An 18279-nucleotide genomic window follows, 5' to 3' on the forward strand; every position below is an offset into this window, starting at 1 on the left:
GACCATGAGGTATCTTGTAGCTTCTCAGAACAGAAAGGACATCTTTCTCCCTGCCACAACAGCACAAGCCGACTGGAATTCAGGCAGCCAGCCAGTTACCCCTTTTCCATGAGGCCTTTCAAAGGGGCTATCTGCTAAAACCTCCCTGTTCACTGCTCTGGGGGACACGGACAATGGTCAGGATGAATGACTAGAACAAGCAGAGGATAATTTCAGAGATAAAGGAAATTCCAGATCTTAGCCGCCGCTTGATATTTTGGAGGGAGCTCAGAAGCAAGTGTAATCTCAGAGGAACACTGCCAAGTAACAGGCCTGGCTCTACTGTCACAAACATACCCTTCCATTTTGGCCAAGGTCAGGCCTTTAATCTTTAGCAACAGCAATTGGCAGGAGGTGAAACAATGCCATGGCTCAAAATCACGCAAAAGTCATATATTAAAGACCAAATTCAGGGACTGAAAAGGGATTCAGAAGTACCAATGTATAACTTGAAAATGAAGTTGTACAAAAATAACAAAACTGAACACAGTCTATAAAGAATTTCTCCAACCACAAGTTACTGGAGGGCAAGGACCAGATCTTCTCTAAGCTACTTCTATGCTTTATTCACCATGGGCCTGATGAGGGGAAGACGATCAAGCCTTGCAAGACAAGAAACAGTGGTTCCAGCACGTCTTCTTGCAGGCCTGCCTAATCAAGAAATATGGTAATTGTGAAAGGGAGAGAAGACTAAAATTAAGACTAGAGAAATGTGATTTCATGCTGCTTTACCACAAGGGGGCAATGTTTGAACACTAGTAATCTGGAGAAGCCAGGGACTTAGTTTACTTCCTTTTTAAACCCCAGACTGAGGGCTGGAGCCTGGGTGAGAAGTGAGCTTGTCGCTCCACCTACTCACTGCATTTCTCCTACAGGGATTGGCACCAACTCTTTACTAGCAGCGTGGTTGTCAGGGGGCCAAGGCCAAAGGAAACAAGCAGAGCAGCTAGTCTTCCTACAGTGATCACACACCCAAGAATGCATGTTGACAAGTAGCAGTGATGGTGGGGATCTCTGCCTGGAAATTACTTTGAGTAGTATGGAGTAGTGGTTCTACAACTTGAGCAGGCATCAGAATCATCTGTAGGGCTTGTTAAACTAGATTACTGGGCTCTAACCCTAATTTCCAATTCATAAAGTCTAAAGTAGGTCTCAGAATTTGCATTTCAAATAATTTTTTGGGTGATGTTGATACTGCTGATCCAAAGACCACACTTTGATTAACACTGCTGTAGATATTTCTGGCTCTATGCCCTTAATCTCTTAATACTCTCCCATTCCCTCTTTTCTACCATCCACCTACTGCTTTAATTCTTCTCCACTATCCTCCTTTAGAAAAACTAAGGGAGGGGCGCCTGGGTGGCGCAGTCGGTTAAGCGTCCGACTTCAGCCAGGTCACGATCTCGCGGTCCGTGAGTTCGAGCCCCGCGTCAGGCTCTGGGCTGATGGCTCGGAGCCTGGAGCCTGTTTCCGATTCTGTGTCTCCCTCTTTCTCTGCCCCTCCCCCGTTCATGCTCTGTCTCTCTCTGTCCCAAAAATAAATAAAAAACGTTGAAAAAAAAAAAAATTTAAAAAAAAAAAAAAAAAAAAAGAAAAACTAAGGGAAAGACAGACACAGGAGTGTTAGATTTATCTTAAGGATTCCTCTGGGCAAGGATTCTGGCACTCTAGTCTGGTCGATGGGTATTTCAGTAGCAAAATTTATTCCAAATACATACATGCTTCCTCTCCTTTTATCTAACAGTTGGTGGGGAGGGACTGTTCAGTGAAGAGTAACAGGTGCTTTTCCAATAATAAGGTCTTGATTTGGGTTTCGTAAGAATCGGGTAAAAAAATCATAGATCTATTCTGCTATATTTTAGAAAAGCTTCTCACCTCTCCTAGACTACTTAAATATTATAGCTAAACATACACAAAATTTGCCATTTTAACCATTTAAGTGCATTAAGTACATTCACATTGTTGTGTATCACCACTATCTGTCTCTGGAACTTTTTCACCATCCCCATCTGAAACTCTGTACCCATTAAACAGTAATTCCCCACTCCCCACTAGCCCTTGGTAATCACCATTCTATTCCTAGACTACTTTTTGACTCAGTTTCTCCTTCACTTAATAAAAGAGAGGGTCCATTGGTAACTACGGGATTACTTCTATATATGCAGGCCTTCTTGCATATATGTGATTGAGTTTATTATTATAAAAAAGGGGAGAAAAAATGAGGTTTGAGATAGGAAGGAGACAGCTGGAAAGGGATTTTCATACTGGGCCTACAATCCACAGGCCTCAGCAGCCCTGCCATGGGTCTGCCCGATTCTTTCGCATCAAGAAGTTGATCTTGCGAGCCATTTCCATGTTGTAGATCCGCCGGCAGGTTTCATAGCTTTCCCTCTGTCGTCGGCGACAAGGCTTTTCATAGTACCGCCGTCGCTTAATGTCCTCAATGAGGCCATCCATGGTGAGAATTCTGTGTAAGGGCAGGCAGTAAAGTTAGAAACCTGGGCTCATTCTTTCTGAATTTCACAGATGGCCAGAAGCCAACTGGCCAAACAACTGGTGTCTATAAAAATTATGTGAAATGGTGGTTATATAGCATTAACTGCCTACTTACAGAGGCCCCAAACAGGAATTTGTGGGATATAAAAAAGTAATTACATAGTCCTTGCTCTTGGGAAGTTTATGGTCAAGGTTATGTTTTCAATCTTTTTTCTACCACAGCACACCTGAGGGATGTGACAGAGTCCTGTAAGAACAGTGCCTGGGTAGCTCAGTGAGTTAAGCATCAGACTCCTGGTTTCGGGTCAGGTCATGACCTCACGGTTTGTGAGTTTAAACCCTGCTGCGGGCTAACAGTGCAGAGCCTTGCTTGGGATTCTCTCTTTCTCCCTGTCTGACCCTTCCTCGCTCACATTCTCTCTTTCAAAATAAATTAACTCAAAAAAAAAAAAAAAAAAAAAAAAAAAAAAGGAGTGGCTCTCTATGGCAGTGATTCTCAACCAAGGGATCATTTCAGAATCTTCAGATGGAATAAGTCATTTGTAGTAGGAAAAAATAAATCACCAGGGGGTGATTCCTACATGTTCCTTAGTTGCAAAAGCCATCCCTAGTTGCAAAAGCCATCCCATCGCATTAACTGGTTGATACAGCTGAAGTCTGGAGGCCTGAGATATCCCTGGGCCTACTTGGGGAAAGAAGAGGCTCAATGATACACTAATGATACAAATGGGAACATTAAATAACAGCTTCACCCATCATTTGCCATGTACACATGCTCTAACCACACTACTTTACAGACTGCTCCCTGAACACGCTGATACCAAGTCTTTACTCAAGCTGCTTTCTCAGCCTAGAATGCCACCCCTACTTCCAGTTGCCAACCTTCTTAAATCTTTCTTTCAATGTTTATTTTTGATAGAGAGAAAGAGAACAAGTGAGCACGAGTAGGGGAGGGGCAGAGAGAGACACAGAATGTGAAACAGGCTCCAGGCGCCAAGCTGTCGGTCGGCACAGATTCTGACGCGGGGCTTGAACCCACGGACTGTGAGATCATGACCTGAGCCCAAGTCAGATGCTTAACTGACTGAGCCACCCAGGCACCCCCAGTTGCCAACCTTCTGAGTGAAATTTTCCCTCATCTTTTTCATGCCAAACCTACATGCCACCTCTCCAAAAAGGTTTCTTTTTAGAGAAAATCATTTATTTTATTGTATACCTATTTAGCAGTTATTTCATTCTGCCATTTTATTATTTATACAGACATCTCCCTCATTAGACTGACAGCCTCTGAAGGCAGAAACTATGTTTTATTAATCGTTAAGGGTCCATAAAATTGAGCTCAATCTGTTTTCTCCTGCCCACCCAATTCCTTGCAATGCAGCTCCTCTTGTTGGATTTAAAACATATCTAACTCAAACTCACCTCTTTGTTCTCCCACAAAGACATCAGGCTTCTATAAGCTACCCATCCCCAGGCTCCTGAGAGCTGTGGCTCCAATCTGTAATTTGTTGCTCCCTCTCAACCCATCACCAGTTGGTCCTCAGGAGGTCTGGAGGCATCTGCTGCTGCCCTCCATTCCTGGCACTGTTTACATGGCCCCCTTCCTGCTCACCCTGGCCTTTTACTACAGGTAAAAAGTCAGTCACAAACACAATTGGAGATAAGGAGGTTGAGTGGAAGAAGGGGGATAGAGGAAAAAGGAAATCAAAATAAGAGAAACCACCAGCTACTTCTGCCCAGCAGGAAACCCTATTTTTTGCTGCTATGTTATACCACAAAGCCCAAAATAACAATACATTGAACATGAACTTGAAAAGATGTGAGCTTTGGGTAAATTACAAATGTGAATAGACTTGGGAACCAGTGTCCTATGGGATCCTCTCCCAGGCTCCTGTTGTTTCATATTAAGAATGATTAGGGCACCTGGGTGCCTCAGTTGGTTGAGCATCCGACTTTGGCTCAGGTCATGATCTCACAGTTTGTGAGTTCGAGCCCCACATCAGGCTCTGTGCTGACAGCTCAGAGCCTGCTTCGGATTCTGTGTCTCCCTCTTTCTGCTCCTCCTCTGTTCATACTTTGTCTCCCTCTCTCTCAAAAATAAATAAACATTAAAAAAAAAAAAAAAGAATGATTTATAGGCTACTAGAAAATCTTATTTGTATAGATCAGTTTGTTAGTGGTAGGGAAATGTGAGGCAAGGGAATTGCTGCAAATTCCCAGAAACAGGAGAAGCAGATAATTCAGGTTCTACTGGAAACATAGTCATGCCCAAAAATCATGTTGGATCCAACACTAGAATCTTACAATAGAGAAGTAGGGCACCAAAGACCAAAAGACTCCATATCCTTGCTGCCTTTCTTCCTCAATTTACTCTTAAATGTTGGCATCCCTCCAGATTCTGACTGAAAACCTCTGTCTTTCTGGTTCTTCATGACTTCCTTAACCTTTACCAGTGAGCCCCAATGCACAGTGGAGTCATCCTCTAGAAGGTTTTTTATTTTTTCTTCGTTTTTTTTTTTTTTTTTTTAATTTATTTTTGGGACAGAGAGAGACAGAGCATGAACGGGGGAGGGGCAGAGAGAGGGAGACACAGAATCGGAAACAGGCTCCAGGCTCCGAGCCATCAGCCCAGAGCCTGATGCGGGGCTGGAACTCACGGACCGCAAGATCGTGACCTGGCTGAAGTCGGACGCTTAACCGACTGCGCCACCCAGGCGCCCCTAGAAGGTTTTTTAAAAAGTACTGATTCCTGGGCACCATTCCTCAGAGATTTTTTTTTTTTTAATTTTTATTTATTTTGAGAGACCGAGAAAGCGAGCGGGGGAGGGGCAGAGAGAGAATCCCAAGCAGGCTCTGCACTGTCAGCGCAGAGCCCGATGTGGGGCTTGAACTCACAAACCATGAGATCATGACCTGAGCCGAAATCAAGGGTCAGATGCTTAACTGACTGAGCCACCCAGGTGCCCCTAGAGATTCTGATTTAATTGGTCTAGAGTGGGGTTATGCACTGGAAATGTTCTGAAATACTGCCAGGTGATTCTCAGCCTCAACTGAGAACTGATGCAGACACGGTTGACTCTTTAACTCTAGTCCCAAACTTACCTTAGAGCTAGACTGTTATTTCCAATTGCCTCAAAACCTACACAGACCAAAGTTACTGTCTTCTAAAATCTATAGTGTTAATGACATCACCAGTTACTCAAGCTAAAAATCTGTGTGTTCCTGGACTAGGCCTTTTTTTTTTTTTTTTTACTTCTACATCCACAGTTACCATATCCTATGAATTCTATAACCTGAAATAGTTCTTAGATCTCTTCCTTCTCTCCTTTCCTGTGGCCACAGCTCTAATTATTGCCCTTATCATCTTGTGTCTGGACTCCAGACATAAGCATCTAACTGGTCTTCATGGATGAAGTTTTCATGGAATCCCAAATCGGTACCAGATACTGTGTTAAATGCTATAGAAAACAAACCTAAATATGGTTCCCTCCCCCTGCTGTATAGTAGAGAGGACAATTATACAAGAATTACAGTAGAGTCTGATCACTTCTTCCCTCTGTTCCCAAAGCACAGTGGTCCTCAAACTTTAGCATGCAGCAATCACATGGAAAACTTAAACAGATCGCTGTGTCACCGTTAGTTTCTGACTCCATAGGTCTAGGGTAGGGCCCAAGAATTTGCATTTCTAGTAAGTTCCCAGGTGATGCATTTCTAGTAAGTTCCCTGCTAATGGTCTAGGGAAAACCAATGCCATAGCACAGTTAATGCCTCTTATAAAGCACTGATCAGACAATATCATATTTAACCATGTTCTATCTTTTCAATTTTTACTTATTTTGTAAGTTTTTTAAAAAATTTGTTATCGGGGCGCCTGGGTGGCGCAGTCGGTTAAGCGTCCGACTTCAGCCAGGTCACGATCTCACGGTCCGTGAGTTCGAGCCCCGCGTCAGGCTCTGGGCTGATGGCTCGGAGCCTGGAGCCTGTTTCCGATTCTGTGTCTCCCTCTCTCTCTGCCCCTCCCCCGTTCATGCTCTGTCTCTCTCTGTCCCAAAAATAAAATAAAAAATGTTGAAAAAAAAAATTTAAAAAAAAAAAAAAAAAAAAAAAATTTGTTATCAAGTAATCTCTACACCCAATGTGGGGTTTGAACTCACAGCCCTGAGATCAAGAGTCACATGCTCCTCCAACTGAGCCAGCCAAGCACCCCGTCTTTTAAAAAAAAAAAAAAAAAATTGATGTTTATTTTTGAGAGAGAGAGAGAGAGAGAGAGAGAGAGAGAGAGAGAGAGAGAGAGATACAGATCATGAGCAGGGGAGGGGCAGAAAGAGAGAGGGAGACACAGAATCTGAACCAGGCTGCAGGCTGTCAGCACACAGCTTAATGTGGGGCTCAAACTCACAAACTGTGAGATTACGACCTGAGCTTAAGTCGGATACTTAACCAACTGACCTACCCAGGTGCCCCTTTTTACTTAAAAAAAAAAAAAAAAGGTTTATTTATTTATTTTTGACAGAGACAGAGTGCAAGAAGGGGGAGGGGCAGAGAGAGAGAGAGGGAGACAGAATCCACACTGCCAGTGCAGAGCCTGACATGGGGCTCGAATTCATGAACTGTGAGATTATGACCCGAGCTGAAGTCAGATGCTTAACCAACTGAGCCACCAGGCACCCATTTTCTTTTTAATTTTTAAAATCTCCCTTATTGGAGTTTGTGCTTTCTAATGTTAGAGATTATTTATTTTTGTAAATGAATCTATTCATTTTTTAAAATGAATTTACACATTTTTGTATTTAACATAATGCTTAGCAAAGAGTGTATTATCAGTAAATGTATGATAAAAATGAATCCTCTAGGGGAGCCTGGGTGGCTCAGTCGGTTAAATGTCTAACTCTTGATTTCAGCTCAGTCATGATCTCACGGTTCATTGAATTTGAGCCCCACGTGGGACTCCGTGCTGAGAATGCAAAGACTGCTTGGGATTCTCTCTCCCCCTCTCTCTGCCTATGCCCCACACCTGTGCGTGTTGTCTCGCGCGCGCGCTCTCTCAGAATAAACTTAAAAAAAAAAAAGAATCCTCTGGGTGACTGACAAATGTCCGTAGCTCAAGGGATTAAGCACCTTTATAATAGCTCAGAAAGCCTCAATAATATTACCTTTCCTAAGATGTAACATGAGAGTTTAGACAGCATTTTCACATCCATGACCCTAATACAATCCTATAAAATTAAGCAGATAATGTCATCTTCAGGAAATGGAAGTCCAGAGAGACTGACCTGCCCAAGGTCACAAAATGGAGCTAGAAGTAGAATCTAGATCTTAAGTGCAGTGTTCTATAGTAGCATTCTGCTTCTCAAACAAAAACCACAAGGTTCAGAAGACAAATTATTGTGGGGCCTATGGGCAAAGGAGACCCTGAGGAAGGAAAGGGCTGGGCTGGGCTCCTCAGAGTAAAAAAACGTGCCAAGAAGACACGGCACGCTGAGGGAAAGGGATGACCCAGACATCCGTCCGGATCTTGTTTACTGCTGTCTGATGAAGGCCACTTTTTGGACTAGTCTAATACATTAGAGAAACAACAGAAAAAAGTCTCTGGGAAAATAAAAAGATTGGATATAAATTATGAAAAGGACACAGAGACTGTGTTTGAGGAGAAACGATTAAAAAAATCGGGGACCCCGGATATGACTTTACTAGGAAGAAAATCCTATTGGAATGAAAAAGACAGTTTAAAAGGAGGGGGAAAGAAATCTGCAAAAGGAGAAGGGAGTTTAGACACATACTCAGGTAACCTACTGGAGTTTCCAAGGGTTTGAAACAGAAGTGATCACCTTTCCAAGTAAATGCCTGTGTGCTCGGGCAAAAAAGCAAGATAAGAAAAAAGTAACAGAAGGATCTAAGAGTGGAGGAAGGGAAAGGATGAAAAGATCGTAGTCCCCAACAAAATGATAACACCATTGCCAAACAGTATTCCCTGGATGGTTCTAACTACTCTAACCCTTACCCTGACATTTCTAGTTATCTTAAAAAAGCAAAGATTGGGGCGCCTGGGTGGCTCACTCGGTTAAGCATCCGACTTCGGCTCAGGTCATGATCTCGCGGTCCGTGAGTTCGAGCCCTGCGTCAGGCTCTGTGCTGACAGCTCAGAGCCTGGAGCCTGTTTCAGATTCTGTGTCTCCCTCTCTCTCTGACCCTCCCCTGTTCATGCTCTGTCTGTCTCAAAAATAAAAAATAAACGTTAAAAAAAAATTAAAAAAAAAAAAAAGCACAGATTACCTTCCAAAGCTCCAGAGTCCCTACAGTAGAGGCATCTACTCATTTTTTAAAAATATTTTTTAATGTTTATTTTTGAGAGAGACAGAGTATGAGCAGGGAAGGGGCTGAGAGAGGAGACACAGAATCTGAAGCAGGCTCCAGGCTCTGAGCTGTCAGCACAGAGCCCAACACGGGGCTTGAACCCACAAATCATGAGATCATGACCTGAGCTGAAGTTGGATGCCTAACCAACTGAGCCACCCAGGCATCTCAACTCATTTTTTTTTTTAATTTTTTTTTTTTAACGTTTATTTATTTTTGAGACAGAGAGAGACAGAGCATGAACGGGGTAGGGTCAGAGAGAGGGAGACACAGAATCTGAAACAGGCTCCAGGCTCTGAGCTGTCAGCACAGAGCCCGATGCGGGGCTTGAACTCACGGACCGCGAGATCATGACCTGAGCCGAAGTCAGCGGCTTAACCGACTGAGCCACCCAGGCGCCCCTCTCAACTCATTTTTAATAAAAAAGGATGCAGGAAGAGTTTTGTAGAACTCATGAAGTAAATAGAGGGGCACCTGGGTGGCTCAGTCAGTTGAACGTCCAACTTCGGCTCAAGTCATGACAATTCATGAGTTCAAGCCCTGCACTGGGCTCTGTGCTGACAGCTTGGAGCCTGAAGCCTGCTTCAGATTCTGTGTCTCCTTCTCTCTCTACCCCTCCCCGACTTGTGCTCTGTCTCTATCAAAAATAAAAAATAAAAATAAATAATAAAATAAATAAATAAAAAGAACTCATGAAGTAAATAGAAAGGGTGTTACTAATGAGGGTGTTACTTCTGCTTCCAAATGTAGCTCAAGGACTAGCAGATCAAAAGCTTTAGAGTAAACAGATCAGCTAGAGTTCAGGCACCTGGCAAACTAACACTGAAGGAGAAATCAACTGCCAATTTTAGTGGAATTCATCAGATTATGTAAAAGTAGCTGAGCTGCCTGGGCTGGGGGAGGTTGGGTGTGGCAAACTCACATGTCAGTGTAGCCAGCCTACGGCAGGGTAACATGTATACACAAGGACCCAATGGGCCCAGAAGCTGGCCTACCAGGAATAAAAGGGGTCAACTGGGCATACTTCCAGTGTGCTTGCCTTCCCTTGATTGGGGGCCAGCCAATCATGCAGGGCTTCCTAGCAACCCCCACTTTCCATCTCCTCATCCCAGGGCACTTGGTTATATAACAAGCATTTTGTGGTGGTCTCACTGGGCAGACACATAGGCCGTTTCCTTTGTAAGACTACCTTTTTGCTCCAAACACGCCAAAGCTTTAACCACCTCCCTCTCATCTCATTTGGTTTCCTACCTACTGCTGTAATTAGACCACAGAACATGAGACTAATTTTTAAACTATGAAACATCAGAAAGCTGAGAGATAAGGAGAAGCCTGGGATGTAAGACAGATATACAGAAAAGGTGGCCAGAGAGATTAGGAAAAAGCAGAGAAAAATAAAATTACATCAAAAAATACTGTTTGACAGGAAGACTGGGATACTCCAGAACCAGCTGGCTCACATTTTCATGTTTAAAGTCCTTGCCTAGAAAATTGTTCTAAGAGCAAAATACTTGTTCATTTTTTCCCCAAAGCTAAAATACAATTTATGGCATATATATAACACCCCAAGATTAAAAGGAATAGAAATGTAGCTTCCCAAAGACTGAATGCAAATTGACAAAATAAATATCTTCCCCAACGACTATAAAAATCACTAGTGTAGGGGTGCCTGGGTGACTCAGCTGGTGAAGCCTCTAACTTTGGATCAGGTCATGATCTCACAGTTCATGAGTTTGAGCATCATATCAGGCTCACTGTTGTCAATGTGGAGGCCGCTTTGGATCTTCTGTCTTTCCTCTCTCTGCCCCTCCCCTACTCACATTCTCTCTCTCAAAAATAAACATTAAAAAATATACACATTCCTTAAAAACAAAATCACTACTGTAATACTTGCCCCCAACATGGCAACTTCGACCCAGGAAAAAAGTATGTGTGAACTGCCATTCACCTACAAAAAGATAATCTTAAAAGAAATATGGGGAGGGGTGCCTGGGTGGCTCAGTGGGTTAAGCGCTGGGCTTTAGCTCAGATCATGATCTCATGGTTCATAGTTCGAGCCCCGCATCAGGCTCTGCTGACAGCTCAGACACTGGAGCCTGCTTCGGATTCTGTGTCTTCCTCTCTCTGCCCCTCGCCTACTCATACTATGTCTCCCTCTCTCTCTCCTTCTCAAGTAAATATTTTTTAAAAAAAGGGAGAGAGGGGGGCGCCTGGGTGGCGCAGTCGGTTAAGTGTCCGACTTCAGCCAGGTCACGATCTCGCGGTCCGTGAGTTCGAGCCCCGCGTCAGGCTCTGGGCCGATGGCTCGGAGCCTGGAGCCTGTTTCCGATTCTGTGTCTCCCTCTCTCTCTGCCCCTCCCCCGTTCATGCTCTGTCTCTCTCTGTCCCAAAAATAAATAAAAAATGTTGAAAAAAAAATTTAAAAAAAAAAATAAAAAAAGGGAGAGAGGAAAAAAAAGGGAAACAGGGATGTGAAAACAGATTCCTAAAGCAAACTCTCAATCATTCAAAATAAATAAACAAATCACCAAAAAGCAAAACCAAAAGGGTAAAAATTTCCTTACAATGACTTCCAATTATCATAGCAAACACATAATGCCTACCTATGTTTTATTTATTTATTTTAAGAGAGAGTATGTATGAGAGTAAGCAGGGAGGTGACAGGGTGCTGTCACCACAGAGCCCAAGGCGGGGCTCAATCATCAAGAGTTGGAGGCTTAGGGGCGCCTGGGTGGCGCAGTCGGTTAAGCGTCCGACTTCAGCCAGGCCACGATCTCGCGGTCAGTGAGTTCGAGCCCCGCGTCAGGCTCTGGGCTGATGGCTCAGAGCCTGGAGCCTGTTTCCGATTCTGTGTCTCCCTCTCTCTCTGCCCCTCCCCCGTTCATGCTATGTCTCTCTCTGTCCCAAAAATAAATAAAAAACGTTGAAAAAAAAAATTAAAAAAAAAAAGAGTTGGAGGCTTAACTGACTGAGCCACCCAGACAGCCCCAAAGCAGCTAATTTCTTTAAAAAAATCAATTTTTTGCTTTTGTGTTATTTGCACTTTAGGAACAGGGGAGGTTAGGAGAGCTAAAGCTGAGCCTTTGGAAATATGTTTCATCATCAAATAACAGCTGCCCTTTGACATCCTTCAATAATACAAACATCTCAATCACCCTGGCTAACAGACCCATCTAAATCTACCAAAATAAATCAAAGACTTACAGAGAAAGGTCAGAAAAAGGGTGAAGGAATCTGTAAGACTTTTCCCAAATTCAGCATTTCATCTCACTACTAATTCACTACTGAGTCTTTAAAGACATTTATTTTGTGCTTCTAATATAAAGGCAGAGATATGTAAGGTCTATATATATAAGGTCATTAGACATCTCAACCCTCTCACAGACATGCCACTGGGTCTGAAATAGGAAAGAGCTGGGAATGAGCAGCCACAGAAAAAAATAATATAGTGTATCTTACTATCCAGTACTTAATGGAGTATCTTTAGGAAACAGCTTCTACCCAAGGACAGGATTGGTATGCACAAACACAGAATGAAGTAATGGGGCTGAGACCTAAGACCAGATCCTTTTAAAAGACACACAATCCATCTTAAGCCTGCAACTTCTTGATTACACAGCTTCTGACAGCATCTTGGTCCTCATTTATTATGGTCTTCTGCCATCCAACCATCCACACCTAAAACTCTGCTAAGAACTAGATCATCTTTCATTTACCCTCTCAGTCCCCAAGAACCCTACTAATAAACCCAATCAAATAAAGATTCTTAACTCAAAAATTAATGAAACAGGTGTTTATTTTTCCAGAGGAAGTAGTAAACAACCTAGTGACATAAAGCAATGAGCACCGCACTCGAAAGGCGTGTTTTGCACTCCTCTCTTCCATTCAGTAATTGTGTGATTCAAGAAACGTAATTTAAATGTCCTAAGCTTCCCTTACTTGTGAAATAAAGCTACCACCTTATTGGCTTTAAGGTGGAAGCCCAACTCATATAATCTCTTAATATCTCTTTCCTACAATTCTTAACTTACTTGAGTTAGTTTTTAAGTTGATTTGTTTATTTTGAGAGTGTGTAAGCAGGGGAAGGGCAGGGGGTGGGTGAGAGAGAATCCCAAGCAGGCTTCACACTGTCAGTTAGGAGCCTGACTTGGGGCTCAAACCCATAAACCGTGAGATCATGACCTGAGCCGAAACCAAGAGTCAGATCCCTAATTGACTGAGCCACCCAGTCTCCCCCATACAATTCTTTGATAATTCAACTCAACAAGCATTTGTTTCTCCAAACTGTTTTACACTGGGGAGAGAAAATGATGAAGCAAGCCAGAAAGAAAATCAAAAGACTTACAACCAGTGGCAAGGTAAGACTAAGGAACTATTGGCCTAAGTATGATAGTAAGACATTCTTTATTACAGCCATTCTAAATCTCGTAATGTAGCATTCAGAACCAATCAATACAGCTCCTCTACACCCAGTTCATTTCCACTTGTATGTTTTTGCTTATGCTGTAACCTTCCTCTAAACCTGTTATACTTTTACATCTCTTGCTTGCTTCTCCAAGATCCCAAATCTGAATTTGTCTTTCCATTAGCCTTGTCCTCTGCCAATCCCTCTCTCAGCTTTCTATTTATCATGCACTACATTCCTGCTTCCCAACCACGTTATAACTTGGTTTTCCCTTTGGGTTCCTTAAGTCTTGAGGAGAGAATTCAGGCTGTGTATAAACAAACTTCAGACAGGTTTTGGGAGAAACTTCATCTTTAAGATAAAAAACTAAGGGAGCGAATAACCACCACACTTCCCAAGACAGCTGGTCTAGGCACGATTCTGGTTACCTGTTTAGGGTCCTGTATGCACCTTCCACATTTCCTTCCTGTACCATCACAGTCCTGGCAATGAACTTCAGATGTTTTGCCATCACCTTGGGGTTTAAATCCTCACTCTGCAGGATCTAAAGGACAGTGCTGAAAGGGGGAGGAAAGTACAGAGACCAGGTTAAAACAACAACAACAAAAACACAGAATGCCCGCTCTATCGAGTGGCTTACTCAGGATCTGGAAAAGCAACGTCCTCATATCTTAGACAGCATACGTGAATCGTTATAAAGCCTGCCTAGTTCTCTGTGGCAATACACACCCTAGCCTACGGAAGAGGTGGCAGCAGGGGGGCACCACGGAGTTGTCGTGGCACAGGAAGACGGGGAGGAGCCGCAGCGTACTCCGTTATCGTTCACGTTCCCAGGAGTGTTGGGGCTGAGGGCTGGGAACGGAGTCTTTCTAGGTCTTTACGAAGAGGGGCAACCACGCGCAAGCCTCCCTTCCCGCCACACCTGCCCTGCTTTCCCTACTGCCAGCCCTGGTTCCTCACCCCACGCCCTCCGGAACCAGCCTCCGGGAACTTGGCTCGCGGCCGGAAGCGGAAATACGTAATCTCCTGCGCCGCGCGAAGAAGTACTGGCTGTGGCTGGCGGCCTGGCGGGCTGGCGGGCTGGCGGGCGGGCGGGCGGGAGGTAGAAGAAAACACCTGTGTGGAAACCATGGCAATATTGCTTCCAGCCCGAGTCGACGGATTCTCCACGCCCCCTCACGCCTCCTGCCAGACTCCCGACGCCTCCACTCCGGACGCCACACCGGACAAAGCAAAATATCCGTTGCCTTAAAGTCCCCCCAAAACTGGTTCCTCGCCTTCTCCTCCCTCCATGTCTGAGGTCAGCGCGATTCCGTACCCCTAAATCCTATCAAATCTGTAACAGATATTTCCAGATTTCTTTTTCTGGAAGAAAAATGAGAGAAATAGGCAAAGCTTCCTGAACACGCTTCCTGTTTTCTCAAAGGACACAGATTCTTGGAGATCTGCTCTCCGGGAGAAACAGCTTCAAACCCCTCATCTGCTTAAAAAGGAAGGAAAAGAAATGAACAAACCACGAGTTGCCTATGAAATCATCTGCCCAGGCATTTCACGAAATAAAGTGAAATTACAAAATAAGGAATTGGGAAACACCTGCAGGTTTTAGAATCGAAGTCTCCTCCTCCACCTCCTCCTCCTCCACCTCCCCCTCCTTTTCTTTTTAAGATTTTGTTCTTAAGCAATCTCCACACCTAGCTTGGGGTTGGAACCCACAACCCCCAGATCAAGAGTCACATGTTCCACGGACTGAGCCGGCCAAGTGCCCTGAACTGAAGACTCTTTTTATGTCGACTTCTATCCCTTTGCCTCTTAGGGAGACCTAGTAGAAACATCTCCTTTATTTCTTCTTCACTGTGGAAACCGCTTTTATTTTATTTGTCTCTGTTACTTCTACATTTCCATTTGCGGTTATTCATAAAAATTCAGATCTAGGAGCTACTGGAAAACAGTAGGGAAAGGCTCGAAAGAAGAAAGGTACACAAGCAGGTACTTGTGTAATACGGTTTTTTTGCATACTTCCCCTAACATGCACAGGCGTGCACCAGCACACACACAGTTGCATCCTCATCAGTTACGCTAATAGAACTCACAAAAAACAAAAGCCTCAAACTAAGCCAGGTTCAAAGTACCAAACTAATGCTAGACTGGAACATTACTATGCTTATTAACAAATTTTTATTAAATGTCTGCTCTTTGTTAGACGTTTTTGATACCATTCCAGTGCCTCTTGGACCACCAGAACACAGTATGGGTAGACATGAAAGTTAAATAGTAAAACATCAGCATATAATAAATGCAAAATAAATTATATAGGCAACAGGATAACATGATGGGAAAGCACTGGTTTAGAAGTCAAGAGATCTGATTTCTATCTAAACTCTGATACTCACATGTCCTGTCACTTAAACCATTAGTCTCCAATTTATTGCCTACAGGTCAATCCAGTTCCACTCATTTTTGTTAAGCAAAGCTTTATTGGAACACAGTTGTGCTCATTAGTTTACATATTAGATATGGCTGCTTTGGGTTACAATGGCAGACTTGGGTGTTGGAACAGAGCCTAAAATATTTACTATCTGATTGACCCTTGCTGACGCCTTTTTTTTTTTTTTAAGCTTATTTATTTTGAGAGAGACAGAGACAGTGTGAGCAGGGGAGGGGCACAGAAAGAGGGAGAGAGAGAATCCCAAGCAGACTCCACACTGTCAGTGCAGAGCCTGGCACAGGGCTCAAACCCAAGAAACCATTAGACCATGCCCAAAATCGAGAGTCGAACGCTTAACCAACTGAGTCACCCAGGTGCCCCGACTCTTAAATGCTCAGTCTCTTTCCTCATCTGTGCTAATATCTGTCCTCAATCACACAAAATTTGTCATGGGAATCAAATGGGATAAAATATAAAATTATTTTTGAAATAAAGAGGGAACATAACATTTTTGAAAGTCTGCTATATACCAAACCTTGTACAGGCACTTTAAGTGCATGATCTCATTTGATGGAGTAAAGGGCCAAAGACACCCTGTAAATCATGTTTATTGGAGAGAATTGTTGGGAGAAGGACTTGGTTGGTCACTGAAAGAATGGAAGGGTTAACAGGAGCAGGAAAAGGCCAGGCAAGGTAACCAGCATGAATTAGAGTTTAGAGCTAAAAAGTCTTAAAGTGTTCAAGGACAAATAAAAAAGTGAGCAAAGAGATCAATTAGGGGAGAAGGAGAAACAAAGGCTTTGACTAAAGGCTTTGAACTTTCTTATCCAAGCACTGAGGAGCCATTGAAGGATTCAAATAGGATATAACATTCAAGACATTGTTCTGTAAAAGTATTCTGGTTATCAGTGAGAAAGGATTAGAGGTAAGAGAGACTATTGCTATAAAGTTTAGGCCAAAGATGTGGTGATGAAATGGATAGGAAAAAATAGATTTTAAGAGACATTCCAAGGGGCGCCTGGGTGGTTTAGTCAGTTCAGTGTCTGACTCTTGATTTCAGCTCAGGTCATTATCTCATGGTCCCTAATTTCAAGCCCAGCATCAGGCTCTGTGCTGACAGCCCGAAGCCTGCTTGGGATTCTCCCTCTCTGTCCTCTTCCCCTTTGGGTGCCTGCATGTGCATGCGTGCTCTCTCTCTCAAAATAAATAAACTTAAAAAAAAAAAAAAAGACATTCCAAATGCAGAATAAAAAGATTTGATGATGGGGCACCTGGGTGGCTCATTTGGTTAAGTGTCTGACTCTTGATTTTGCCTCAGGTCATGATCTCAGGGTTGGGTTCCCAGCCCATGTTGGGGTGCAGTCAGATTCTCTCTCCCTCTCTCTGCCCCTACCCCACTCACACTTTCACTCTCTCTCTCTCAAAATAAAAAAATATTTTTAAAAAAAGAACATGTTGACTGAATGGCACCAAGTTTTGAGTTTAGAGAAATGATGGTAGCATAGATAGCGCTTACAAAAGAAGACGAGTATAAAAAGGCAGAACAGGACATCTTCAAAGGAAAGAAAGTATTTTGATTGGGAACTACTGGAAAAAGCACCAGACTGGAAACTCAGAATTCTGTACCACATGCTGTGTTGTCTTGTACAAGCCACCTAAGTTTCCTTGTCTAAAAAGTGAGGGGTTTGAGTGATACCTGTTGGTTCTAAAATGCTGAAATTTTCAATAATATTTAGGTGTTAATAACATGTAAACAGAACTGTTCAGCAGAAATGTAGACGTTCAATATGTCTTCTGTGGGAAATACTGGGACTAGAGATAGGGCTTCAGGAGTCTTCAAAGTTGAGGCAATAATTAAAAGCCATGAAAGATGAAATCTTTTTGTGAAAGTATGTAGTCAGAGAAAAGAATCAAGGACTGAGCCTGAGCGCACACCCACATTCTAGAGTGGGCAGAGGTGGGGCCATTAAGAGATACAGAAGTTGCTGCCAGGTAGGTAAGAGGAGAATTAGGATAGTGTGCTGTCATGGAACCCAAGGGAGGAGAGTTTCAGTAGGCAGCATCAAGAGTGTCAAATGCTACAGAGAGCAGGAAGCACATAGCCTTTGTAAAGGATCCTGGATCTAGCTATTGATTTGATGGAAGCTCCATTAGAATACCTGATTCTGTAAGATAATTAGTGACTCTGGAAGGTGCACCAGAGTGGTAGTAGCTAAGCTGTAGGGGGCTAAGGAGTAAGTGGTAGGAGTTGGAAAGATTAATTTTTTAGAAGTGTTATTTATTTTTGAGAGAGAAAAAGAGTGAGAGCAGGGGAAAGGCAGGGAGAGAAGGAGACACAGAATCTGAAGCAGGCTCCAGCTCTGAGCTGTCAGAACAGAGCCTGATGCGGGGCTTGAACCCACCAACCGTGAGATCATGACCTGAGCTGAAGTCAGATGCTTAACTGACTGAGCCATCCAGGAGCCCCAGGATTTGGAAAGATTAGACTGTCAAAAATATGACGAAAATGGGGTGCCTGGGTGGCTCAGTCCGTTGGGCGTCTGACTCTCGGTTTTGGATC

The 18279-nt window shown here is 43.4% G+C and overlaps 1 protein-coding gene and 1 long non-coding RNA gene across 5 annotated transcripts; one reads left to right on the top strand and one right to left on the bottom strand.

Moving 5' to 3' along the window:
* Positions 1-1717: 1717 nt before the first annotated feature.
* Positions 1718-14330, bottom strand: MRPS21 (mitochondrial ribosomal protein S21). Of its 4 annotated transcripts, none has more exons than XM_058715925.1 (3): positions 14255-14330; positions 13723-13838; positions 1718-2506 (listed from the first exon to the last, which is right to left on the bottom strand). In XM_058715925.1, the coding sequence occupies exons 2-3, from the start codon at positions 13803-13805 to the stop codon at positions 2326-2328; spliced, it is 264 nt and encodes an 87-aa protein (XP_058571908.1). In that variant the 5' UTR covers positions 13806-13838; positions 14255-14330; the 3' UTR covers positions 1718-2325. The 4 variants fall into 4 exon arrangements, with proteins under 4 accessions (XP_058571908.1, XP_058571909.1, XP_058571906.1 ...); XM_058715926.1 differs by having other exon boundaries at positions 13723-13851; positions 14255-14304; XM_058715923.1 differs by lacking the exon at positions 14255-14330 and adding an exon at positions 14024-14248.
* Positions 14331-14397: 67 nt separating this feature from the next.
* On the top strand, positions 14398-14813 carry LOC131504012 (uncharacterized). Its single transcript, XR_009257735.1, has 2 exons — positions 14398-14594; positions 14721-14813. It is a non-coding gene; the product is annotated as an uncharacterized LOC131504012 (long non-coding RNA).
* Positions 14814-18279: the final 3466 nt, after the last annotated feature.

The sequence above is a fragment of the Neofelis nebulosa genome, chromosome 2 (assembly GCF_028018385.1).
Source record: "Neofelis nebulosa isolate mNeoNeb1 chromosome 2, mNeoNeb1.pri, whole genome shotgun sequence".
NCBI classification, from domain to species: Eukaryota; Metazoa; Chordata; class Mammalia; order Carnivora; family Felidae; genus Neofelis; species Neofelis nebulosa.

Excerpts from the sequence above, each read along its gene's own strand:
- MRPS21 (XM_058715925.1), bottom strand. The coding sequence starts at position 13,805 with ATGGCAAAACATCTGAAGTTCATTGCCAGGACTGTGATGGTACAGGAA. Across the intron at positions 2,507-13,722 it reads GCATACAGGACCCTAAACAG|AATTCTCACCATGGATGGCC; the intron begins GTAACCAGAATC and ends GCCCTTACACAG.